The sequence below is a fragment of the Folsomia candida genome, unplaced genomic scaffold (genome assembly GCF_002217175.1).
Source record: "Folsomia candida strain VU population unplaced genomic scaffold, ASM221717v1 Fcan01_Sc029, whole genome shotgun sequence".
Taxonomy (NCBI): Eukaryota; Metazoa; Arthropoda; class Collembola; order Entomobryomorpha; family Isotomidae; genus Folsomia; species Folsomia candida.
This window is the reverse complement of record NW_019091221.1, coordinates 1835574-1862893: the sequence shown is the minus strand read 5'-3', so window position 1 is coordinate 1862893 and position 27320 is coordinate 1835574. Positions and strand designations below refer to the sequence as shown.

The 27320-nt window shown below is 37.1% G+C and overlaps 3 protein-coding genes across 3 annotated transcripts; 1 reads left to right on the top strand and 2 right to left on the bottom strand.

Moving 5' to 3' along the window:
• The first annotated feature begins 2611 nt into the window (after window positions 1-2611).
• On the top strand, window positions 2612-3811 carry LOC110860180. Its single transcript, XM_022109238.1, has 5 exons — window positions 2612-2739; window positions 2813-2847; window positions 2907-3022; window positions 3341-3388; window positions 3496-3811. The coding sequence occupies exons 1-5, from the start codon at window positions 2642-2644 to the stop codon at window positions 3733-3735; spliced, it is 537 nt and encodes a 178-aa protein (XP_021964930.1). The 5' UTR covers window positions 2612-2641; the 3' UTR covers window positions 3736-3811.
• Window positions 3812-18783: 14972 nt separating this feature from the next.
• LOC110860106 lies at window positions 18784-19776 on the bottom strand. The gene has a single exon (XM_022109171.1). The coding sequence runs from the start codon at window positions 19774-19776 to the stop codon at window positions 18784-18786; it is 993 nt and encodes a 330-aa protein (XP_021964863.1).
• A 104-nt stretch (window positions 19777-19880) lies between these two features.
• Window positions 19881-26259, bottom strand: LOC110860105. Its single transcript, XM_022109170.2, has 2 exons — window positions 26127-26259; window positions 19881-22513 (listed from the first exon to the last, which is right to left on the bottom strand). The coding sequence occupies exons 1-2, from the start codon at window positions 26257-26259 to the stop codon at window positions 19881-19883; spliced, it is 2766 nt and encodes a 921-aa protein (XP_021964862.2).
• Between the last annotated feature and the right edge of the window lie 1061 nt (window positions 26260-27320).

The window sequence follows — 27320 nt, the reverse complement described above, 5'->3', positions numbered from 1 at the left end:
TTTTAACCGATTGGTTATAAATGCATATTACCACGATGTGAGACAAGCATCGACTGAATCGTTTTTGACATATTAATAAAACTAAATCAAATCAAATCAAGTCAGTTAAGTTATCATAGTGAACAGTCTGGTTATAATAGTTGTCACGCAGTGGTATATTTATCACCATTCCGGTGGTGTCATATTAGTCTACAAATCAGAACAATGTTTCTGTGAGTGCACAGGGTTTATGATAAAGATTGGACTATTTTTCTTAATTTATAACAACTGATAAGTTTCATCCATGGAAGTATATTGTATAATGGAAGGTGGACAATATACTTATTAGACGAATTAACTTATTAGACGTAAACACAAAGCATTTATGAGGAAAGACCCCACATGGAAGTCTATATAGACTTCCAAGTGGGGTCTTTTATTTGGGAAGAGATATCTCTTCCCAAATAAAGGAGCAAATTCGTAGTGAAAAGAGAACGTAAAATTTTTTAGCAAAATTTCCAAAAATATCAACAATATTGGAGACTCAGACTGGTATAAATGGATAAAGAAAATACTAGGAAATCAGCCTCCATCTCTCTTCCAAATTGTCAACACCGTTGATGAACTCGCTGACCTCCACGATAACAAAAAGCAAATCCTAGACAAAATAAACGACCATTTTGCATCAATCACTGCCTCCAAAACTCCACTCGAACCAATAAACCAAATCAAATCAATATATGAGAAAGTGGTATCACTATGTGAGCTACATCAACGCCGCCATTGCCAAGTACGGCAAGCAAATCAACTTCAATTAAAATAATACTTCACGTCCAAAACTTGGATTTTGGCTTTCAAATTTTACAATAATAATTTAAATTGTAAATGTTAGACGCCAAAACCCAGATAGGATGGCAAGATTTTTTTAATTCGAGTTGTTCACTACTTCGGCGTGAATGCGCCAGTATATGCTACACATGAGACGAATTTATTTTTAAAGGCATTATGGTTGGTTTCATCTTCATTCACGTCCAAATATTAAGTGAATCATTTCATAATTTACATTACGACAGAAATGACGCTCGTAATGACTCGGATTGGAATCTATGCTTTACATAAATTTTTACTTATGTACGTCACATCCTGGCATAAAAAGATTTATGGACCCCAAACTATAAATTTTCTTCGTGTCGATACTCCTTCCATTGAAGTTTGTTAAACTATTGTTTCATCTCCCATATTTATTTTCATTATTCCAATCCACTAAACAGTGAAAAAAATACATTTCGCCTCTTACGATATTCGCCAAAAGCCCAGTTTTACCGCATAACGACAAACATCCAGTTTAGCTGCAGGGAAGAAGATCCCCATGTGATCTTCTGCCGTTGTCCCCATGTACATATGCAGACCCACAAAAATTTATGTTCTCAAGAGGAAAAAAAAACTTTTTCAGAAATCTCTTAAAGCTTATTTATGTACACTCGTAAAAAATCAATAACCGGTGGTATTGATACGTGACTCTACCGCGTGGTATTGATCAGGTATTAAATTAATACTGCGTGGTAAAAAAGTTAATACCAATTAGTATTAAAATTATTACCATGAGGTATAATTTCAATACCGGTTTTATACCAATATGGTATAACCGTTTAATACCAAGGCGGTAGAGTCACGTATCAATACCGTTAGGTTTTTTTCAATACCACGTTTCTAAGAGTGTATATTACGAAACAATTAACAATAATAAATACAACGTCAACGGCAATTACAAAATTTTCTTCGTAAATTTTTACAGTCGTCACATCCTGTCAGGCTATTGTTCAAAATTTGTATGCTCCGACATTGTTAGAATAGACTACATATAGATATTTAGTCGTTATATACGAGGGGGCAATAATATATTTCAATAATCATATGGAAGGGGGGTCATTTTGCCCTACTTTATTTGACAGCAAGAAAGGTAAACTCTGGCTGATATTTATTACGGGATATGATAGAAACTCTAATCTTTCCATAATTCATTCATAATTTAGTGGACAATAACATATGTAGTTTTAGTTTTAGTCCTGCATGAATTGGAATTTTGATAATTGAATTGGTAGAAAAAGAGAGATACTTTGTATCCCGGATAATGTTAACTTTGATAAATTCTAATGCGAAAACGGGTAAAATTTGGTAATTTTAGTTTAATAATTTATTAATAATAGGAAATTAACTGTAAGATAAAAAAAATCAGCTAACTAGTCCTTTAGCTGATAAGAAATTTATCAATGATAAAGGGTTACATAATACTTATATTTCCTAAAATAAGTTAAGATTAGTAAATAAGCAGATAATTGCTAACACCTTAATAAAGCATTATTCCGATTCCGAAACAACTAAACCTCTTGAAATTTCAATTCTGTATAAGTGAATTTACAATCCAGTAAAAAAAACAAAAAAAAACAAATCATGAAGAAATATATATTTATGAATTAACCAAACCTTACACAAATACATTGACATAACCATTTTACCTACGTCACCCCTATTGTTTCTTGAGCACAATAAGTTTACATACATCCTGCCATCAATTCATCCTGTATGTAAATACGTCCAATTGCTACCATTCCTTCCTTCATTCACTCTTCACCGTTCTCCCGGACATTTCCCAATCAACGAAATGCTACCAGGATACGCTATCGTAGTCATTTTGGTATGGCTCACATATTTGGAGGAAGCAGCATGCAATGGCCTGGTAAAAATGCGGTTCGAAATTCAGTAAGTTGCTTAACAACCAAAATCCACACTTTTATATTAGATTTTTTTATCTTTTTTTTCAAAATCATTCTAGCGATGGGCCAGATACGGACACTTTTACCAAACCTGGTAGACAAACTAAATACAATATTTAATTTTAGAATTAAAACTTATTCACATTTTTACAGATATGGATGTCGAAATTATACTCGGCGTTTGTAAAATGAAGACATCATACGTCGACGGCTCATACAGCCCATCATTGCCGGAAATATTTTTCTACAAGTATCACAAACAGGCTGAGGTGTAATTTTCCTCGTACATACATACATTCATACCTTCTAAAACTACCCTTTCCACAATTATAAATATCTATCGCTATAAAGCGGGCCTCACAAATTTGAAACGTAGATCTAATTATAATAATATTTTCCATATGCTGCAGATAAATTTGTTACCGCCACATTTACATTAGAGTGGTGGCTAACATAAGACGGCCTATAGAACTTACATGCTGTACAATAATCGATTTTGAATTATATACATATTTGACCAAAAATGGACAAATATTAAACGATATTTACTCTAAACTTTGATAAATATGTTTCTTTTTTTTAAACAGCCCGTGGAATTTAACATTTACGAGAATGAAGCCATCAGTGCATCCTGGGTAAGTAATCATAACAATGAACCATTGACAAGGATATTTTGTGTCCACACTTTCCTCAATATCTCATCCAAATCATCTCCCCATAATTTGTTGTCTTTAATCGCTAGAAACTCGGAGAAGTGCCAAGTTTCACATTGCACTTTACCACGGACACACACATTATCAAGGATGTCTACAAACCTGGGGGAAAAGAGAAGCTGAAAAACAAACAGGGCACGCAGACAACACTTCACATTTTCCTCTACGATGACCAGCACAAGACACCCCAGGATGACCCGAAGCTTAAGGCGTACAAGTCAGAAGAGTCAAAAACCTTTACCGCCGAATATTGGATGGAGAGAACGTGAAATTTTGTATAAAAGAGAGACAATCTTTACGTTAATGTTTAGGTGAATAGTTTGAATTCTGCAAAATAAATTTTTTCACAACCTAAAAAATAATCTACGCGTCAGGTGGTAAGGACGGAAAGTCTTTTCTCATAAAGGGGTCAAATTGTTATTAAAAATATTACGCTGCCAATCTCCACAGTGACATGGTGATTGATTAATTGCCCAAAAATAATCAATATCGCACCACCTGATGCCCATATAAATAAGTCAGTCAGCTTCACCCACTCCTAACCAGATTACCCAACTCGGTCCATAACACAAATCGTTGCGATACATTTTCAAATTATCTCCACCCATAGTAAGCGAACATACTTCGAACGTCGATTACGACAAGAAATCGATCACTTTTTAATTAACAAACCATGTCTTGTTTACATAAATGTGTGGACGTTCACTTTAATTTAAGTAAACAAGGCAGGGCGGCATCCATAAGTTTTTGTCATTATGTTAGGAGTCCAAGGCTACAATGATATCGTGCATTTGTAACCCATATTTAAAAGAGTGGTCTAGAAAACCCCGGTTTATAATTGACACAATTTATGGATGCCGCCCACTAGAGAAACCATGATAATGACTGATCCCCTGATTCATTCACGGCCTTTAAAATTTCCCTTCAGCTACTGGGACAATTATGCCATCTGGTGTGGAAATGTGAATCAAGACTTATCTCTTTCAACCTGCGGACGGTGTGGGGATCTCCTTGGAGAAACACGTTTCCAACAATGGGGCGAATATGATAAAGGGGAATCATTGTCGCTAACTACACGGCGGGATCGGTAAGCAATTAAGACAATTCCCATTTTCCCTAAAACAACTCCCTGTACCGTCTTGACTCATAGATTATCGACGTAATCGGCAACTTTCAACCCGCCCATTATGGCTCTTTCCAAGTCGAGCTGTGTCACCAGGAGGAGGAGACCGACTTCTGTTTCCAGCTCCTCAACATTGTCGAAGGGAGTGAAGATATCCGCATGACAACAGAATTTGTGTCCCGTAAGATAATTCACAGAAAGTCGATGTCATATCGAAGGTTTTGCTGCCAGCTGGCGTCAGGTATGTAAAAGCCTACAACGGATCCTCCACAGATCATGTCAACAGTACATTATTCCCATTTGAAACCTAGATGCAACCGGTGTACTCTCTGAGATGGACGTATCGAACCTTTCATCCAGGATGGGAAGGTAAACCATAAGGGGACGTTCATAAGTTGTGGCATCAAAAAATCACGATTTTTCTATAGACCCCATTTGAATTTTATTAATTGACCCCCCTATTGCAATACCATCCGACATCACACCCCCCGCTGACATTGCACGTAATCTATGACCGTCCCCTACCCTGTGGCGCATAACTAAAAATTTGAACTGGATTAATGTCACACTTATAATTTCAGGCTACAACATTTGCTTCAACCCAAATCCGGCCCAAGTTTTCAGAAATTGTGCAGATATCGCGATCCACTAAAAACCTGGAAGAATTCATTGCTTATTTAATTGCAGAAACCCCTTTTAACTTGTAAAGAAATCTAAAATAAATTATTCAGCATTTTCAACCTCTTTGTGATCCATGTATTATTTGCCTCCAGCACGGTACCCTGGCTGCCTCCAGATTCTAACTGTTTTTCACTCTGTGAAATATTAAGTCAAATTTCGTTGGCTTCTCACTTAGCACCTGCATACTAAAAGCCGCGGAGTTTCGCCAGACCCATTTCACTGGCAGTTATCACCTTCGAGCATACTTAGCTTTACCAAAAAACTTAATAGATTCTAAGTTTAGGATATATTGAACTTTGGAAAATTTAAGACAGAATAATATTTACAACTTGGCATATTTAATTGAGGGATACATTCCCTTGAAATATTGCACCGACGAAGTTAGTGCGAGTGTTGAGTATTTAATTGGTATGTAAATTTTTATGTAGACAGATTTATCTGAAATAATGCGCAAATAAAACATCTCATAAATTCATTTTAATTTATTATGAACTTAATACATTTTCCATAAATACACTGCTGCATTTTAATTCTGACATAAATGTATCCATTTATTTTGTCACAGGTCCTCACTGAGGAGGAAGAAGAAACCGCTGTTCGAGCAATCCCTATCACCTTCAGGAAATGGCTCGAGTTTGGTGTCGCACGTCAGGCTGGCCAATTAAAACAGGATGTCACTGAGCACGACCAAACGCAACTGTCCCATTTCAAAAGATGTGCAAAAATGGTTTGTACATGAGACCGGCAAAGTTTCAAGGATTTCTCCGTCTCTACGGAGTTATTATTAATTTTTTGCCCGAGTCAGGGCTTATGGAACCGTCATGTCTGTCTGTCTGTACGTCCGTCCGTCCATCTGTCCGTCCGAGCGATAACTTTAGAACGGATTGACCGATTGATTTGAAATTTTCACCATATGCATAATGGACAAAGTTAGGAATCAAGTTCGAAGATGAGCCAAATCGGTCCACTGGTTCGCCAGTGGTGGCCATATGGGTAGTGGGGCCTTGTGCACCGAAATTTCAAAATGGTCGTAGAGAGCTGAAATTTGGCATAAAGGTTGCTAATGGCTCACAATGAAAGAATATGAAGTGAAATTGGAAAACTTTGAATCTGCAGGTACCCTATAGGGTGACCCATACCAATTTTTCGAAATTCTCCAATTAAGCCGAAATTTAGCATGGTGGTAGAAAATGGCATCTAATCAAATAATACCTGAAATGTGGAAACTTTTCAAAATCCAAGATCACTAGTAAAATAATGCGAATCGGTAATTATCCGTTGATAATTCACTTAAAACTTATGATTGTTGTGATTGTTGTTAATCATAAGTGTTATTTATTTACAAATATGCATTATATAAAATAAATTTGATTAAGAATAATCGGATTGACCAATTGAGTACTATACAAACCCTGACTCGGGATATATGGAGTCTGCACTGTAGGTTTTTCTAATGATTTCGCTTAAAATAAAAATTTATTCAACTTAAAAATATATTTATATTTAGCCCTAAGTTTAATTTTCAAATATCAATAAATAAATAACATTGACCAACAATTTCTAGGGTGGAAGATGAATTGAAGCGAAAAAAAATTATTGTGTAATTTAAAATAATGACAATTTTTCTTAAGAACAACACCCTTGGATTTTGTTCTATATTTTTTGGCTTTATCTTTATATTTAAATTATCTTACTTGATTATTTTCGTCTTAATTGACTTCTCACTCTCCCTTGGTTGAAATAAATCGACATTTCTAAATTTATAAATAACTTTCAACAATTTTACTATGCTAACAACCTGGTAACAAATTTATATCGGGAAAACAGTTAGTATTTTATGCAAATACTTAACATTGTGCTAGGTAAAATATGTGCACTGTTAAATAAGCATTTGGCCATAGGGCATTACATGGCCGGACATTATTCAGATTCGAATTGGGATAATAAAATATTCAGCTTCCGTGCAAACTTGCCCGTCCAGACCTCTCGTACCGTACACTCTTAATAATTTTTGGAACAGATTATCTCCCGCGGAGGTACTATTTCACTCTACCCTGATGGTAACAATTTGCTAACGGAAAATAGTAAATTGTCTCGGTGATATTTCATCAACCTGACGTGTCAACGCTCTGGAAATAAAGATATCACCAACCGAGAGACAATTTACTATTTTCCGTTGACAAATTTTTACTATCACGGTAGAGTGGAATATTGCCTCCGCTGGAGACAATCGTTCCAAAAATTATTGAGAGTATCCCAAATATACTCTGTACCTCAAATGCGCAATTGTGCTCACTAAACCGTCGATGTATGTATGCCTTTAACTGTTTCTGTGTTTACGGTACTATTAACTGTACACTGAAAATAATCCGGTAATAGATGAAGTCATATATAGTCACCGGCCTGGTAATAGACGAACCTATTACCGGATTGTAATAAATCTGTTACCGAGTGGTGACAAAAAGATCCCATGTGATGGCATTTTTTTACCACTTGGTAATGATTTTGTTACCATCTGGTAATAAGTTCGTCTATTACCAGGCCGGTGACTACATATGACTTCATCTATTACCGGATTATTTTCAGTGTACTGGCGGCCTCTTACAAATATGGACCCTGTCACAACTTCCGTTTAACACTATATAATTGTAACAATTTACGATTATCCCATCCATATAGGATACACATGTTCAACCTGTAATCTATTTATTACTAGATCGTATTCATGACTACCCTGCATGACTAAATCCTGGTTTTAATAATAGATGTATAACTGTACAAATGCTTCTCCTAGTTAAGAAATTTAGTTTCCCAATATTTCTTCCACTTCACTCTCACACCTTCTAGTTTCACGACTCAGCACAAAATTCACGAATTTTCTGAAATTACAAAGCTACAGTCAATCGCCTCATAAACTGTAAAAGTTTATCTCACACATACATATTTTAGGCTTGAAATTTTCCTCAGGATTCACTTTATTTCAATGGCGGCCTGCATATTAAAGTATTATTTTTCTAGTAGATTCCTATTTCCTAATTAAAGGGTTGAATTCAATTTTCTTCTTAAAATATTACAGGTGTACTATTGGTATTGGGTTTTCTGTTAGAGGGAACTGCGAAAACTGGTGGATAAAAATATTTGGACAGGATGTTGCGCAGAAGGCAATTCTAGCGAAATATTCGGAATTCAAAATTCAAGAAAATCACACCAATCCCGCCCTGAATTACCTGGAGGTCAATTATCTACGGTCCCAACATCCTGGCCCGTTAATTCATCCAAATGTCGCAGCGATTAACGAATCTCTTCAACATACCACTAGTAAGGCCAACCTAAACCTTTCACGATTTTGATGCATTTACCTTTTGAAGTAATTTTATTTCCAGACGGTTGTTAAGCCTGGTCCATAGTTACGTATTTTTATGCCATGCCCCCTATCCTCCAACACTAAATTCAACATTACAAGATAGGGAGCATGACACGAAAATACGTGACTCTGGATCCAGCTTTACCATTCAAGTAATTTTTGATCGATTAATTGCTTCTAATTTTTCTCAACACGCTGGTATTACTTTTCTTACTACGACAACCATAAATTAGGGCTCACCCACACTTGCGTTTTTTCCTGCGTGATGCGGCATTTTTTGATGCCACATCACGCATCACCACCGATCACATTTGCGGCAGAAAATGTGGCAGCAAAAGTTTTGCTGCGCGCAGTTTTTCCTGCCGCATCTTTTGCTGCGCTTCTGTTCACATATAATTTTGCATCAGCATCAAACTGCTGCCACATCTCATTTTTCTGCTGCGCATCTCAAAATGTTGCAGCTTCTCTCAGAGAAGCAGCAAAGTTCCCTCTTGCACATCTGTTCATACAAATATATAGTCAAATCGATATGAAAAAATAATTTATCTTTTCCTTAGATTTCTTTTTTATAATAAGTCAAAATAATTGTTCAAAATGAGTTCGGATACCGAAAACGAACGTGCTATTGAAAAAGAAGGTGCTGCTAATTCGGAGGAAAATACGTCTGAAGTACAAATTACGTTTGAATTGATACGACGAGTTGAAAACCGACGATTTTTATTTGATGTCGAAGATCCCAACCACAAAGATAGAAATCGTGTGACTCTGGCTTGGCAAGATATTTCAGGAGACTTGGGAACCAACGCTAACAACGGTAATCAATCTGCTTATATTTTTACCACATAATAATCATGTCGTCATGAATATATTTTCATTGTATTTTTACTTGCAGGTAAATGGTGTAAAGAAAAGTGGAAAAAATTGAGGGACTACTATTTCAAAAAGAAAAGGGACTTGAAAGGACAAAGTGGCAAGAAGAGGACAAACGTCAAAACATGGATTTATTTTAATTCGCTAAGGTTCCTCGATAATTGCGCCGCCGAGAATGAGTCTACAATCGACAACATTTCTACTGTGGATACTATGGAGGAAGGCAATTCTGAAAGTGACTTCAATTTGGGGGGAGAAGTTTCAGAGTCGACTCTGCAATCTCGCCAACCTGTGGATAACAGGCCCAAGCCTAAAAAGAAGAAATCAGAAAGTGTCGCCGACCAGGTCAACTCAAAGATCTTGGAACAATTAAATAAGGACACCTCACAGGAAGACGGTCACTATCATTTCTGCATGAGCTTGGCCTCAAGATTACGGAAAATGACTCCGTCGTTAGCTGGTTATGCAGAAATGAAAATAAGTCAGATGATGTTCGAGTTGGAATTTCCATCACAGCGTGGTCAGCCGCCAGCATCATCACCTTACTCTGACGATGAGTTATTAAATGTTTAGTATTTTATATTCTTACATGCAAGGATTCTTTAAATAAAAGTATTACTTTCATGTCGACATGATCTTTAACATTCATTTTATTTAACGCAATCCAACCCTCTCCTCCTGCCACTCAACCGCGCCTTCATTTACAACATAATCCTGCAAAGAATCTCTCATAGTTTTTGATAACCTTTCGTGGGCTGCGACAGATAGCTTAGAGATATCAATAAGTGCACCAGACAATTGTTCATCTCTCCATCTGCCATTAGGCTCTCCACCCGTATCTCCATATCCAGGTGGACAGTAAGACCGTTCTGCCGGGGTCAAAATTCCTTCCTCCGTCTTGATAAAATTGTGCAAAGCGACGCAAGCTGTGTAGGTATTATCCTTTGTAGAACAGATTAATTTAACATTTAACAACAACTATTTACGTACCCAATATAATTTGTTCTGCTTTTTGTGTGCTCGCTGCAATTGGGCGTCGGAATACACGAAATCTGGTTGCCATTATCCCAAAGGCATTTTCTATTGTTCTTCTTGCCCGAGATAGACGGTAGTTAAAAATCCGTTTCGAAACGGTGAGCCCAGCGGCTGAGTAGGGTCGCATTAAATTGATTGATAATGGAAATGCTTAATCACCAACTAAAAAGGGCGTCATTTCCTTTGTCGAATTTGGTAATTTTCGCTTCCGATTGAAATAAGCAATACTGCCTATTTAATTATAAGTAATCTTCTATTTCATGGCGTCATGATAATGTACTTTTTAATTAGTTTAGTAGGAATTACCAGTTTTCAGCATTTTACCCAGAGAAGAGCTTGCTAGTACGCCCCCGTCGCTTTGTTTCCCATATCCCCCAACATTGACGTATGTGAACATGTAATCAGCATCACATACGGCCAAGAGAACGATGCTGAAGGTTCCTTTATAATTCAGATAAAGTGACCCCGAATGTTTGGGGGCTTCCAGAACCACATGTTTCCCATCAATTGAACCAACACAATTTGGGAAGTTCCACTTGTCATAAAAGTTGTTAGAAATGGTTTTCCATTGTTCTTCATCTAGAAACTATAATAATTCATGTCGACATGATATTTATGAAGGAATAGTACAATACCTTGACGTATATCGGGGCTAAGATTTTCTAAATTATTGGCAAACATTCCCTTAGAATCAGGGAAACTGTCGAATTGCCTAAGCTAAAACTTGTCGCAATTGTTCGGATGTGATCGCCAGTAGCTAAATATCTGTAAGCGTAAAAAAGGTCCAATTAGTAATCTTGGTAAGGTAAAGGTTTAAATTTAGATGTATTTCGGTTCGAACCGAAGCGTGACATAAAGTCGGATCCGAGCTGGAATACAATTGCGGAATTTCAAATTTTCCTTTTTAATATAAGGCTCAACCATAGCCAATAATTTGTCGAATAATTGAGGGTTCATCCTAGTATATTCGAAAAATTTATTGGGGTGGTCACGGTACATTTTATCAATTTTTTTATGCTCTCCATCCCTCTGTCTATTTTCGTTAAGTGGGTGTACCCAATATCTCCGTTTTTGCTTCTTTTGGATTATATTACGTAATAAGATAAGCCTCAGTAACTTTTTACTCAACATGGTTATATTTATGTCGACATAACCAGTGCAAATAAATAAATACCTTAACAAATATATGAAATAATAAAAAAAAATTGAGGGAAAATGGAGCCAAAAGTCAGCCGCAATTGGGGTAAGGAGAATATTTGTAACTCTTTTATTAGTTTTGTTAAATAAGTAGCAGTATTTGTTAGAATATTTAATAATAACAACACAAAGATGTAAAATAAAAGCTTATCATTATGAATATCATTATTATACAATGTTTCGTTTGAGTCGACTCAATTCCAGTAAATCTTCTGTCGATTTTGAATTGGTTGGCGACATTGATGACAGTTTTCCATTGACAGCGCACACACCAAACAGCAATTGTGACCACACGTGAAGATTGTGTCCACCTCACGCTCCGCACAAATCACACATTCTAGCTAAAATGAAATAAAATTAGTATGAAAAACTGGGATGACATCCTTGTACGCAATAAAGATTTGATACATATATTAATACCCGATTTGTCCGTCCTTCTGCCTCTTTGTAGAGCTTTTCTTCGAGTTTACTGATTGCTAGTTCATAATGGGTGACCTTGTCTTCTAAGTAGGAAGGATGCTTAACCGTTTGTAATTTTTTCACTGACACCAGCAACGATTTCAATTGGTCAAGTGATTTATGGCAAGCAAGTTGAGTCTCACGAAGTCTCTTCACTATTTCAGGTCGACCTGATTCAACACTTTCAACTTCTTCAAGTAGAGCCCGAAGAACAGCCGATGTATTTTGAAACCGTTCATTTAACTCAATTCCCGAGTTGTGCTCCAAAATCTTGATTCGAAGACTTTTCGAGACAGTATCCCTCATTATCCGCAGATCTTCTTCCCGGCCTTTCAAAATCTCGCGCTCTAACTCGTTTTGAAACTCTTCACTTGCTGAACATTTCTGTTAATTAAAAATTAGAATTTTTAGTTTGATTGCATATTAGCATATTAAGGGCAGGGTACGAATAAACTACTAAATTTGTGTCGACACAACAACTTACTTCTTTTGCAAAAGCCGTTGCCATCCGTATTTCGGGGAGCATATTTAGTAGTTGGATATTCGCTTCGTCCACCTTTCGCCTCGCTGGGGCGTCACGACCCTCGTGGACTCCAATGGGATCTAACTCCGATGCTTGTAAATCCATCTCCCATAACTTTTCACAAAGGATATTTATTCCAGACGATACTGTTGGTAACTAAACAAAATCCACATATTTGAACATATTAATGTATTGTACAATTAAATAACAGATAACTAGGTGCATAATTGTTGTCTTACACTGATTAATTTGGCTTCTCGATACATTCTCTGCCTCTCATGATACCGATTGGATGATTGGAAATTCACTCTGGGATTATTTAGACGATGAACCACGTTTGCAATCTTCTTGAAATTCCTGTCGACAGGATACGAATGAGGACAATCTATGTAATAATGTGCAGGGTCACCACAATTAAAACACGACTTATCCATAATTTAAAATGTGTAAATGTTTAATAGTTGCGTATTTAATTTCAAATATAAGTATGTGATGTAAATATGTGATGTAATGTTGAGAGATGACTTTTATTAGGATTAAGTTTCCCACCAAGAGTGGCATGCCATAGAGATGAGAATGCTGCGAAAGAAATGCAATCCCGTTCACATTTAACGCAGAAGATGCAGCATCAAAAACTGTGACATTTAAAATGCCGCATCAAATTTCTTTGGCAGAAAATTGTTGCAAATGTGAACGATTTTGCATTTTTTGATGCGTGAGATGCGGAAATCGACATCAGCATCAAAAAATGCCGCATCACGCAGGAAAAAACGCAAGTGTGGGTGAGCCCTAACAGGCAGACGTCATCAGAAAAACAACTGCATGATCTTAAGAGTTTTGGTTACGCGTTAAAAAAAGTAGATCACAAAACAGTCGACTTCAAGATGGCAGTTTATCAAATCCTTCTAGTGCCCATTGACTTTGTAACTATTACTGAGCCACCCACCCGTGCCAGTGGGGTGGCTACTTTTGTGTCGCCTTTTAACTCTGACGTATGGTGTTGTTTTGTAGTAAGCGTAGCAGCATTGGCGGGATTCTTAACTATTCTTGCCTATTCTGGGCCTACCAAAGGTAAACTGGTATCAGTAATCAACAGAAAATGGCGTCATCAACTGCTGTACTTTGCTGAAAGGATGCTGGATAAATCAATTACTGTAATCTCCATATTTCTGGGCCAGGTTGGTGATAGTTCTGGTAGATCGTATCGCATGGGAAAAATGGATCTAATACTAGTCACTCTCTGGTTGTTTGGGAATTTTTTCCTCATGGTTAATTATTATCAGGGCTCGATATATTCTTGTCTTGCGGTTCTATTTCCACTGGCAACGCCGCGTGGACTCGGAGATCTTGTTGCACTTGACGCTCCTATAATATGCATGGATGGTTTTGTTAAGATGTATTCCCATACCGAGAAATCCAACCAAGGCACTCATCGTCAAAACATAGCAATTCCAGGCACTTATCTTCAAGATATAGTGATTCCACAGCTACTGGTTAGTGCTGACAAAAATCTAAACTTTTTTCGGCTTTTGACCAAACTTCAAGCGAAACTTCTGGCAATTCATGATCCACCAGTGCAAGAAATGTATTTCAAGAATGTATACGCGACCTCCCCACACGGCCACCCTATGATGGTATTGTTCATTTTCAGACCCTACATTGAAGAACGGATCAGGACAATTAAAAATGCAGGCAGTAGCCATGTTGTCCGGAGTTCTTGGGACTCACAATTTCAAGTTATCGAAGCTCATACTGGAAGAACTAGTATATTCACACCTTACCTCGCCAAGGGATTAAGCAGCTTAGAAGCTTCTGGGTTAAACAGGTTTTGCATTAAAGTAGACACCATGGGGAATGCCTTGAAAAATAAGGAGAAGCTTAAAAAGCAGCGTACATACTTTCGTACATTGCAAGATGTGCTTGGTAAAGTTAGAGAGCCACCCACTTTCCACGAGTCGAATCCCGTCTCAATCGACTTAGTTCTTCCAGCCATTTCAATTTGCGCGATTTTGCTGTCGTTGGGGTTGGTTGTATTTGCGGTAGAAAATTGTAAGATTATCAAACTTATAGCAAATATTGTCGTGAGCTCCACCAAAACATGGTTTAACAGGACACGTATTGTATTAAAAAGTTTGAAGACCGCAATTCTTGTGAAGACAAAAACCATGTGGGGATTCACTAGCAGAAAACTTATCGCTGTGCTAACACGATAGATATTTTCCAAGTAAGAGTTGAAAATATAACTTTTATCAAGGTATTTCAATCTGTATTCAATACAGAATGGGTGCTGCAACAGCTGGGGTCGATTTCAAACCTTAATTAATCGATGACCCTTTGTGAGGAAGGCCCAGGATATTTTTTATATGAAAGCCCATATCTTGAACGTTAAGTCGACATATTCGACTCCATCTGTTGTACGCTTTCAGAACCATAGTGAGATCAACTTTCTTCCACTCATCTTTCAACACTTTCCAAAACCCAGAAATTGTGGAAGGGTGTCTTGGGAAAGATTTTATTAAGATATACTTATACAACCATGAGAAGAATTTTAAAGTACCTCTCCGATTTTCATGTATGATAGCTCAAAATTTTCGTAATTTTTAGCTGAGTAAGAATCCATAATAAAATTGGGGGCGCCGAAGGGTAGGTTTCGCTATACAAGCCAAAATGTGCAAATTTAATGCAAATTTCGCGGTATTTTAATTTTGCCCAAAACTCGTCAAATTTTATTGAAACAAGGGCTTAGAATTATTTTGGAACTAAACTGGCAGATTTGCGAAGAAAATTTGCAATTTTCCGAATTTTTGAAAATCGTTGAAAATCGCTTAATTTGCCTTAATTTTTAGTGAAAGAGGACGGCTTCAACGATTTTGACCTATGACCCCTCAAAATTTTCGTAATTTTTAGCTGAGTAAGAATCTGTAATAAAATTGGGGGCGCGGAGAGGTAGATTTTGCGCTACGAACCAAAATGTGCGAATTCAATGCGAATTTCGCGATATTAGGTTTTTGGTTGAAACTTGTCAAATGTCATTCAAATACGGTCCTAAAATTATATTGTACTTGGTTTTAATTATTGAATAGGATTTGGGGGTCAGATTTGCAAATTTGCGAATTTTGGAAAATATTGCAAATTCGCCTCTTATTAAGATATACTTATACCATGATGAGAAGAATTTTAAAGTTTCTCCGATTTTCATGTATGATAGCTCAAAATTTTCGTAATTTTTAGCTGAGTAAGAATCTGTAATAAAATTGGGGGGGCGGAAGGGTAGATTTTGCTCTACAAGCCAAAATGGGCAAATTTAATGCGAATTTCGCGGCATTTAAATTTTGCCCAAAATTCGTCAAATTTTTCTATGTACCGATATATACATACATAAAGGTTCTGCTGGTAAGTTGTTTAACTAAATACACTAAATACAATAACTAAATAGAAGTACGCACCTATGTAATTCGCATAATTTTAGTAAAACATTATTACGAAGGTAAAATTGAGACAAAGGAATAATTCTAAAATGTGGCTTTAATCAAACCATAAATAGATTTATATTTTTAACCCATTTCAGGACTTTTTTTTACATAAAAAAGCCATTAGTTGACCTTCAAGTGGAAGGGACTCCCTTCAAAGTCGCTCCCTTGATACTTCACGTGAATCAAGTAATTCCCAGCTTTCGCGACACGATAGTTAACTCCAACTGTCCCATTTCCAAATTTTTGAGTGACGATCTGTGATTTTCCAGGTCCTTCGATTTCAACGTCTAAATGGAGGCAGGCTGATTTCTCAACATCCGGATTGTCCACAAACAGTTTGAACGTATTTTGTTCGACTGTTTTGTATTAAAAATGAAGCTCAGTTTTTATCAAGCTGCATATGTATAAGGTTGCTCTGTATTATGGGTTCTTACAAGATGACCCTTGCTTAAGGCCTCGACCCGTCGCGTAGATAAGATCCATTGCCATTGCTTTGCTGTAAGTGATTATAGTGTGTATTGCTATCGGTTAGTGCTTTCTATGACCGAAACAGTAAACGATTCCCTTAACCAGCTAAATCAGGACTGTGTCTTAATCTGGATAAATCAACGTCTAAATCTAAATCTCATTTGAATTGGCCGAGTTGTTGATGGAATACGGTGAGGATAATTGTGAATAATCGACATGCATCATCCCTGCAGCATCTTCAACCGTCATGTTGTCCTCAAGTTCATAATTAACATAAAACGTCTCATTTGACCAATTTTATGTTACTGATGAAGTATTCAATAAGGGGTCAGGTTAAACTTTAGCAACCTTAGATAACTTTGTCCAATTAAGCAACTTAAGACACTAGTGTATCAATAGGTAAATGAAAGATGTTATTTACGCAGAATGATTAAGAGAGATAATAATGGACATAAAAATATTTAAATATTGAGGATATAATTGTAGTTGTTAGATTAGATACGTACACAGCTTGCAAAAACTTTTATGCGAATAAAAAAGACTGAAAACTAAGCCAATTCGTGTTGCTATTTATTTTATCTGATTTCTCCAAGTTAAATAATTATTCACTTGGAGGATTGATCAATAGTAAAAAAATACATGGTTGGAAAATTTGCAAAAAATTCGAAAATTTAAGTATAAATTCGATCCCCAATTTAATTATGCTTCGTCAACTTTTTTAACGGCGAATCCCCCCCCCGAAAGCACTGGGTTCCCTAAAACTCCCCCCTATTCGGTCCCACAGCCTGAGAGTTGGCCATAATTGAAATTATAGAAGAGATGATGGTCCGGGTGGTGGGCAGCCCCGTTGATCAAAGGCTTCAGGACGGAGGGCCCTCTCAAGTCCCCATCGTGGATGGAAACCGTCCAGAAATTCACGAGGGTAAACATCCCCAAATAAACCCATTTGTTCATGGGGAATAGAAATATGTAAATGTGGTAAGGAAGCCGTCCCTAGGAAAAGACATACAGCTTAAAATTTTTAAACTTTGCGGTTAAACGAGTACCCGGGGAATATTTGAAATATATTTGAATAGGAAATATTTAAAGTTTCTCTATCTTTGGAATTATCTTCGAGTTCTTTTGAGGTAAAGGCATTTATTGGCGGGACCACGATATTTAAATTTAAATTTAATTTAAAATAATTACATCGGATAGGATGCGAAGGGTGTCGGTATTTTCCAAGTGTGATGCACCTAAAGATCAGATTTTTAACAAATATTAATTAACTTACCATCCTTCATTCGTAAAATTTTTCGCAACAATTTTACCAGCTTAATTATCAACACATTTTTAGAAATTAAACTTGCATAATTATTTTTTGCACAATAGCGAAAAAAATTATTAAAAATTGTCCTGTCCTTACAATCTTTTACCCTCTATTCAAAAAAATTGCGAACCTTTTCGCGAATTTTTTTTCAAATCTATTGAAGTGTGGTGGGATAACTAGGCTACTTCGTATGGAAATAATAATTTTCCAAAAGTACAAGAAAGTCGTTAAGTTAACCAGTCTCAATTCACACCTTTATTTAAAAGAAAACGAAAATACATACAAGTTATTTCTCTACTACTAAGTTTCAATTCCTCCTACTGCTTGCTTCCCTTCTTCTCTCTCTCACTCAAATCTCTCTCCAAAATACAAACCTCGTCTCTTTTTCTCTCAACTCTGCAGATTGATTTTATGAATATTTACCTACAGACAAGGTTATTTTCGTACACATAAGCATCTACAAAATATTTAGCAAAGTCGCACAAGTAACTGTAGCCTTAAAAGTTTAACATATATGGTAGCAACCAAAATGTGAGGGAAACATTTTTAGCAAATGAGTCATTTTACATAAACGTTCTACATTTCTCTAACATAACACTTAAATGAAAGCATGTACATATATGAACATATGTATGTATATTTAAACTTGCAACCAAGACATAACTTTCTGCAAAAAAAATACAGACTGAAGTGATTTATGCGACTATAAAAATCTAGACACGGAAAAGACAAAATGCACAGCAAAATGAGACTGCAAATCTTTAAACTTGAATAAAATAACATATTGCAAGTTGCGACGAGAATGATTCATCATTTTACGACCCAACATCCCGGCCCCCATGAATCTCTGCCTGAGATTCATCATCAAGAGGTAGTAGGCAAAGCTTATGAATTGGTCTCTGCATTTCTCCTCCTTCAGTTTTGAGGGTGACAACTCTGACTAGTCCATCTGTCCCTTCGTGGGTTTTGATGACTCTGCCCATTTTCCAATGCAATGGTGGAAAATTTTCTGCTTTGATAATCACCAAATCACCAATTTTAATGGATTGCATGGGTCGAGTCCACTTAGGGCGCTGTTGTAGCCGAGAAATATGTTCATTGGTCCATCGTTTCCAAAAATCCTGGGTAATTCTTTGTAAATATTGCCAACGAGATAATTGGTTTAGTTTGGTTTCTTGCAGATTGGGTTCTGGAATTGCTAATAATGGCCTTCCAATGAGAAAATGTCCAGGTGTCAGTGCACTAAAATCATTCGGATCTGATGACATCGGGGTGAGAGGACGCGAATTGAAACACGCTTCAATTTGTGCCATCAAGGTTGTGATTTCCTCGAAAGTAAGACGAGTCTCACCTACGACGCGTTTCAAATGATATTTGACTGTTTTCACTCCTGCCTCCCAAACTCCTCCCATATGTGGAGCTCCAGGTGGATTGAAATGCCAATTGATTCCATCATTAGCTAATGTTTTAGCTAAAGTTGCATTATGAGCATCCGATGTGATTAGTCCTTTAAGTTCATGTTCAGCGCCAATGAAATTTGTCCCTTGGTCGCTGTAGATATCTGTAGGTTTGCCTCTCCGAGCAACAAACCTCTTCAGTGTTGCAATGAAAGAATCTGTGTCAAGACTAGACACAATTTCCAAGTGAATTGCTCTGGTCACCATGCAGACAAAAATGCAAAGGTATCCCTTGAATGTCACCTTTGATCTTGCTGGTATCGCTCGCAGTGTAAACGGGCCAGCATAGTCAACTCCACGTTTTTGAAATGCTGGGGAAGGTGAAACTCTTACTTCCGGCAAATTCCCCATTAACTGAGAATTTATTGCAGCTCTCTGGCGTGTACAAATTACACATTTATGAATGATGCGACGGAGAACTGTCCGCACATTGACAATCCAATATTTCTGACAAATTATTGATTGCAGCAATTGAGGACCAGCATGCAGGTTATCCAAATGAGATTCAAAAGTTCCGTCAACTTATGTTGTTGTGGGAGAAGGATTGGCCTCTTTCTATCAGGAGAAAGTTGGCTGGCATTCCTTAAGCGACCACCAACTCGAAGGGTTCCACTACTATCAACGAATGGGTTGAGTTTCAAAATGTGAGATTTAGGAGACAACATTTTATGGGATGTCAGAGCCTTGATCTCTCTTTGATAAACATCATTTTGAGCACGATGAATCCAAATCATGAGAGCATCGTTTAACTCTTGAGGTGAAAGTGGACCGCGTTCTCTCTCATTAACTGAAGAAGAGCAATTTTTGCCAAATCTCTTCATCCATGCTGTAACTGCAATCAGTTTTCGAAGTGATGAATATTTGTGAAGAAGGTCAACATCTTCACTATTTCCAATAGTATTTGTAAATGTGACTGCCTTCACTTGCTTTATTTCATGGTCATGATATGGAATAACTACGGATTGGTAGGGCAAGTCCACCTCTCCCAACCATCCTGGACCTTTCCACCATAAGGGATGATGTTGAAGTTGGTCTGGCATGATTCCCCTAGAAGCACAATCAGCAGGGTTTTCAATTCCCGGAACATGTCTCCATGAATTTGAATTCATCAACGCTTGAATTTTACTGACACGGTTGGCGACAAAAGTGTTCCAAAGATGTGGACTTGTCTTAATCCATGCCAGGACGATTGTGGAATCCGTATATGCAATAGATTCATCAAATTCCATTCTTAACTCTTCTCGGACTGAAGTCAGTAATTGGGCAAGAAGCAGGGCTCCACAAAGCTCAAGTCGTGGCAAGGACACAGATTTAATTGGTGCAACTCTTGTTCTTGCTGCTATGAGTGAGATGACCGCTGCATCGTCATTCGTCAAAATTACAGAATAAATAACAGCCGAATAAGCTCTTTCAGAAGCATCACAAAATCCAACAAGTCTTCGTGCTAAGTGGACAGAAGTTGAATTAATGCATCTGGGAATTGAAATAGAAGCCAGGTCTGTAAGGGAATCTCGAAACTTCACCCACACGTCAGCGAGTGCAGTCGGAACTGGAATGTCCCAATCCAGATTGGCCTTCCACAATTCTTGCATCATTATTTTTGCAGAAATGGTTACTGGTGCAAACCATCCTAAAGGGTCGAATAGCTTCGCTATATCTGACAATCTGTTTCTCCTCGTCAAGGGTGTCGCACCACTGCGACTCAAGTCTGACACCAGAAATTGAAAACAGTCTCTCTGGGTGTTCCACGAAATACCAAGCATCTTCACTGCTGGGTCATCCAATTCAATCAAAGTTTCAAGTTCCCGTTGCACGTCAGGAATATGATCGAGTAATTCGGGAGAATTTGAACTCCACTTGCGAAGTTCCATCCCTCCACTTGCCATCAATCCAGTCAGTTGATTATATAACTCGATGGCCTCATCCACAGTGTTGGCTCCAGACATGCAGTCATCAACATAAAAATCATTGATAGCAATTTCCGCTGCTAATGGATATTTATTTGATTCATATTCTGCAAGTGTTTGAAGAACCTTTGTTGCTTGATATGGTGCTGCTGCTGTTCCATAAGTCACCGTGGTGAGACGATAATCACGAATTGGCTCTGATGGGTGTGGTCTCCACACAATTCGCTGCAAATCCTGGTTTTCTCTGGCAACCTTGATCTGGCGATAAATTTTTGTGATATCTGCAGAGAAAGCGATAGGATGCTTCCTAAATCGCATAATAATTGTAGTCAAGGGTGGCTGGATGGTCGGTCCAACCATCATGGAATTATTCAACGAATTTCCATTGCTTGTGTATGCTGATGCATCAAACACTACCCGAAACTTGGTCGTGGTGCTTGATAATTTCAAAACAAAGTGATGAGGAATATAGCAAGTCATATTACTTGAATTTATCTCCGAATCACCAATTAATTTCATGTGACCGAGTCCCTCATAATCTGCCATGAAGCGATTATACTCCTTTCGATAATCATCATTCCTGGCAAGCCTTCGTTCAATCGCCTCCAGGCGTTTGACTGCAATATTTCTACTGGATCCTAGTGGTTGCATGGGCTCCTTCATTGGCAGCTGGACCACGAATCTTCCAGTAGAATCACGTGAATGAGTAGAAGCGAAATGCCTTTCCACTTCCTCATTTTCACTTGAAAATGGAACTGGACCTCGGACGGGTATCTCTTCCAGTTCCCAAAACTTTGCAAGTGCCCCATCCAAATTGATAACAACAGGTTTAATAAATGTGCTATATGACTGTGCATGAATCGGTCCTCCCACTGCCCACCTCAATCGAGTTTTAAAAGCCGTGAGTCCAGAGGTACTGCTGATACGACCATCAGATACCAATGAATAATAAATGTCAGCTCCCGACAAAACATCAATTCTTGATGGATTATTATAAGATGAATCAGCTAGCCCCAATGATTTGAATTCTGGAACTGGTGGATACGGTTGCATGGGAAGATTTCCGGTGATGTGAGGCACAACGTATGCATTTACCTCAAACTCATCATCTTCGGTGTGAAACAGAAGTTGGGTGGTTCCTTGAGACTGACCCACTGTTTGACCCCCGAGGCCGGACAAGGCTGCAAATTGTTTGGATTTTGGCAATCACAATCTATTTGTGGAATTGGTATTTCGTTTATTAATTTGAAACTTTTCCATAGTGACTCGCCAAGCACCAAGGATAAATTACTATTTGCAAAGGCAATTATTCAAGTTGTCCCTTCCTGGCGTTACACCCGACCTGGAAGTATAAATGGAACGGTAAAAAATTTCACAATAATTATTGTATTGCAATATATGTATACCAAGTATGTATAAGATCATACCACCTTGAACAAAAGCAAGGCCAAAAGTGCATCGAAGAGGGTCTCAACATTTACCGGTGGACCGTCCGCGAAATTTATTCCTCCACCAGTGCCAGATGATGAGCCGACTGAAATTATTCCTTTGGAAGTTATTAACAAAATCAACAGTCTTTGTCCCAAGAATTCGTCCAAAGAAATCAAACAATTATTTCTAGAAACGTTCTCACACCGGATATCATGTGTTTCAAGTTAGCCGCAGCCGCAGTTCAAGACAGCCGCAGCCGCAGGACATACAAAATAGCCGCAGCCGCAGCCGCGGAATATACAGGTTGGCCGCAGCCGCAGAAAAAAATCTCAAATTCCCTAAAAAATCTCAAATTCCCCAAAAAATCTCAAAATCCCCGAAAAATCTCAAATTCCCCAAAAAATCTCAAATTCCCCGAAACATCTCAAATTCCCCGAAACATCTCAAATACCCCCAAAAATCTCAAATTCCCCAAAAATTCTCAAATTCCCAAAAAATCTCAAATTTCCCCAAAAATCTCAAAATCCCCGAAAAATCTCAAATTCCCCGAAACATCTCAAATACCCCGAAAAATTTCAAATTCCCCGAAACATCTCAAATACCCCCAAAAATCTCAAATTCCCCAAAAATTCTCAAATTCCCAAAAAATCTCAAATTTCCCCAAAAATCTCAAAATCCCCGAAAAATCTCAAATTCCCCGAAACATCTCAAATACCCCGAAAAATTTCAAATTCCCCGAAACATCTCAAATACCCCCAAAAATCTCAAATTTCCCCAAAAATCTCAAATTCCGCAAAGAATCACAAATTTCTCAAAAAAATTTCAAAATCCTCCAAAAATCACAAATTCTCCAAACATGTCAAATTTTTCAAAAAAATATCGATTCCCAAATCATACATTTTCAACCTGAGGAATCCAAATTGGATTCCTCACAATCATCTCGTTTTTGCAAAATAACAAAAAACTTGTTACACTGAATTTTTAGGGATTTGCTAATGAAACTTCATGCTTCTGCTTGGCAAAACTGTTAGAATGGAGTTCTAATCTGAATTAAATGCCTTGAGTATGTACGTAAGAACTATTTTGGTGGTGGTGGCATTATTCAAAATATTTATGTATATTTAAGTAGGTAATGAAATACGAAGACGTAATGCTTGGGAATATTTTTGAGTAACAGGTACCTACGGGTGTATTCATACCAGTTATTAGCAATTGAAATAATCCACTAAAATTTAGCATTATTTTTCTGCATGAAATCACTAAATAAGACCATGGACAACATTTTATTAAAGGTGATGAATAAAAATTGAATTTACTAAGCAGTGGTGCTATATGTAGGTTTTAAGAAGATATAGTAGTTGTAACTTGTCTCCAATTTGCTTGAGAACAAGCATGAATGGAAATTGCTTAATTTGACATGAACAATTATTTTATTAGACAATTTTTATCAACTACATATGTGTAAATATTTACAGATTATGGGTGGCACCATCCATCTTAACGCTTAGTTATCCAACAGAAAGATAATAATAATAATAATAATAATAATAATAATAATGCATTTTGCCAAAATAGACAAAATTATTCACGGAATGGTTAAATGCATTAAATGTAATTATTACTGATGCTAAATAAAAATTTAATGCAGCGTGAAAAATAATTATTGTTATCGTGGTATATTATTATTTGTCCATTATCATAAATACCGTGCTAAGTCGATGCCCCTTGGGTGCATCGCCAATTGTGTAATTTTTTAGTGTTTCCGGGTGAAGCCCGTCATACAAATAGTAACGTCGCTTGTAATAAAAGACCGCCTTATAATGACCACCATAAAAGAAAGTAAACGCAAATAATATATACCTAACCCCTAGAATTCTTTGCTCGGTCAACACATCAAACTCTGTTGCAGAAGTTATTCCCCCTTGGGCCACCGTGTAACAAAGAAACGGACAAGGGCCTAATTCGGTCCATGAAAATGAAATTTGGACAGTTGGCCTTTTCCCTTTTTAGCCCGTGATGTCTGTCTGTCCGTCTGTCTGTCTGTCTGTCTGTCCGTCTAATGATAACTCTTTTTAAACTTATCCGATCGACTTGAAATTTTGCACACATGTATACCATGTCAAAACACAGTTCGAGTTCGAAGATGAGCCAAATCGGTCCAGTGGTTGACCGGTGGGGGCAATTTTAGAAATTTTGTCGGATATTTTGAAAAATATTAACTATGGAATCATTTTGGTATTATATTTTTGACAGAAATTTTGTCGGATATTTTTAAAGATATTAACTATGGATTTTGTTTGGTATTATATTTTTGACAGAAATTTTGTCGGATATTTTTAAAGATATTAACTATGGATTTTTTTGGTATTATATTTTTGACAAAAATTTTGTCGGATATTTTCAAAGATATTAACTATGGAATTATTTTTGGTGTTATATTTTTGACGGAAATTTTGAAGTCAGCTCAAACATAGTTTAACTATTATATAATAAACCCGGGGTCGGGCTCCGCGAAGCTGTACGATAGGTTTTGATTTGGGGGACAAGTGTCACAATTGGTATTACTAGTGGTGTTGAGGATCGTCGTAAACATGTTGGGCGACGTAATCGTTAGGTCCACCATAGGACAAGTAGACACTGATCTACTAATTAGACACTTATTGGAGCAATTATATTTTTCTTCGATGTCGACGAGAAAATCAATGGATTTGAGGAATGTTTCTTCTGAATCAAATAAGTCTCCAGTTGTTAAAGCATCACTTGTTAAGTTGGCGGATGTAGTATAATGTTTAAAACCATTAGAAATTCCATACTGAAATACTCCTCCAAATCGTAACCAATTTTCGAAATTGAAATGTATCGGAAACCTTGCACTTTCGTGCATAACATACAGCGTGCATCAGTAATATATTTAAGGATTTATAATTCTACAAAAAACCCAACCACTTGCTCGATTTTTATAAAATTTTTATAAAAATTTTTATAAAACTATCATAAGGAATTTTGAGACATGACTTGAGTTTGTGAAGCCTACTGGGAGATGGTGGTGGCATTTTCGCAAAAAAAAGCCAATTTTTACATGGGAACTCTTATCCGAATTTAACTTCGTTACAACGACATTTTAACTTTTACGTGTAAAATTTTTGGTTTCTTAACTGAAAAAATTGTAACCACGTTGAAATTCTGATAATTAATAAATTTTGAGATTTTTGGGGGATTTTGAGATTTTTTGGGGAATTTGAGATTTTTGGGGGTATTTGAGATGTTTCGGGGAATTTGAGATTTTTCAGGGATTTTGAGATTTTTTGGGGAATTTGAGATTTTTTGGGGAATTTGAGATTTTTTTCTGCGGCTGCGGCCAACTTGTATATTCCGCGGCTGCGGCTGCGGCTATTTTGTATGTCCTGCGGCTGCGGCTGTCTTGAACTGCGGCTGCGGCTAACTTGAAGCACATCCGGATATCTTTGCGAAAAAACCAAGCAAAGTCTACACTCATACTCAAATTGTACAAGAAATTTTTAGACTGCGATTTCCTAGTAAGTGTGAAGACTGGTCATGAAGTTAATCTTGTTTGATTTAGTGTTATGCTATTATTTTGAAGCTCATATTTTTAATATTCACCGCCTAACCCAATTTTGCAAATCCAACAGATCAATTACGAATTTTCCTTGATGCACGAGGATTTGTCAAGCCATTTCGTTACGACTTGGCCTTCCCTGTCTGAAAAGATAATTGAAAATGCAACTAAAATATGCAAGTCTCCTGGACTGGAAAAATTCATCTCTCTGAAGTTAGGTAATAACTTATTTATTACAGTCGGAATAAACTAGGTAATCTAATTTAAACAAAATTGTGATAGATAATTGGGATCGCAAAATTTTTGCTCTATTTTGTCTCCTCTACTTGATTCCTCCCACCGCTCAAGGGAAAGGTAGGGGGAGCTGGTCCAAAACAGATGACGCAAGAGAGCTGATCGTTTCTTATTTTAAGGTACAAATAAAAAAAATATTGAAATTGTAAAACATAAAATAATTATTTTCATCACCACAGACTGGAACCCCTCTTCCATCTATCCTTGATACTTGGAAAGACGAAAAAACCCAGCCAAACCTTGTCTGCCTTGGAAAATCGCCGAAGGACTTAACCTCGTTTTTTTATTATTTGTGATACTCAAGCCTACTACTCAAGCCCTCGATACACTCTTCAAGGCTCACTACGTTTTTTTTCACTACGGAACCGAGTACGACAAAAATCTCTCAGGAGTTTGGAAGTTCGTCCAAGTCTACATATACAAATTGGACATTGAAACGACTTCACTTCCTCGCACAGTGAAACAAATATTCACACAACTTGGAACTTGGCCAGATCAGGATGTTTAAATGCCCCGAGTGTTCGAAATATTATAATACTAGTTTAGATATTAAGGATCATCATGAAGTATGGTCATATTTATGGCGAACTAAATTTTAAAACGATTTTTTGTCCAAGCGTGTCGTGCACCATACAGTTGTCAACTTGGAGCGGCTTCTCGCGTCATCTGAAAGAACTTCATAATAA

What these genes read in the sequence shown, in the direction of transcription:
- LOC110860105 (XM_022109170.2), bottom strand. Translation starts at nt 26,259, where the DNA reads ATGAGTGTAGACTTTGCTTGGTTTTTTCGCAAAGATATCCGGATGTGC. An exon ending in CGCAGCCGCGGAATATACAA is followed by an intron (nt 22,514 to 26,126) that starts GTTGGCCGCAGC and finishes AACAATTTGCAG; the next exon opens with CCTTGTCCGGCCTCGGGGGT.
- LOC110860106 (XM_022109171.1), bottom strand. Translation starts at nt 19,776, where the DNA reads ATGGGGAATTTGCCGGAAGTAAGAGTTTCACCTTCCCCAGCATTTCAA.
- LOC110860180 (XM_022109238.1), top strand. Translation starts at nt 2,642, where the DNA reads ATGCTACCAGGATACGCTATCGTAGTCATTTTGGTATGGCTCACATAT. An exon ending in AAAATGCGGTTCGAAATTCA is followed by an intron (nt 2,740 to 2,812) that starts GTAAGTTGCTTA and finishes AAATCATTCTAG; the next exon opens with CGATGGGCCAGATACGGACA. An exon ending in AGTATCACAAACAGGCTGAG is followed by an intron (nt 3,023 to 3,340) that starts GTGTAATTTTCC and finishes TTTTTTAAACAG; the next exon opens with CCCGTGGAATTTAACATTTA.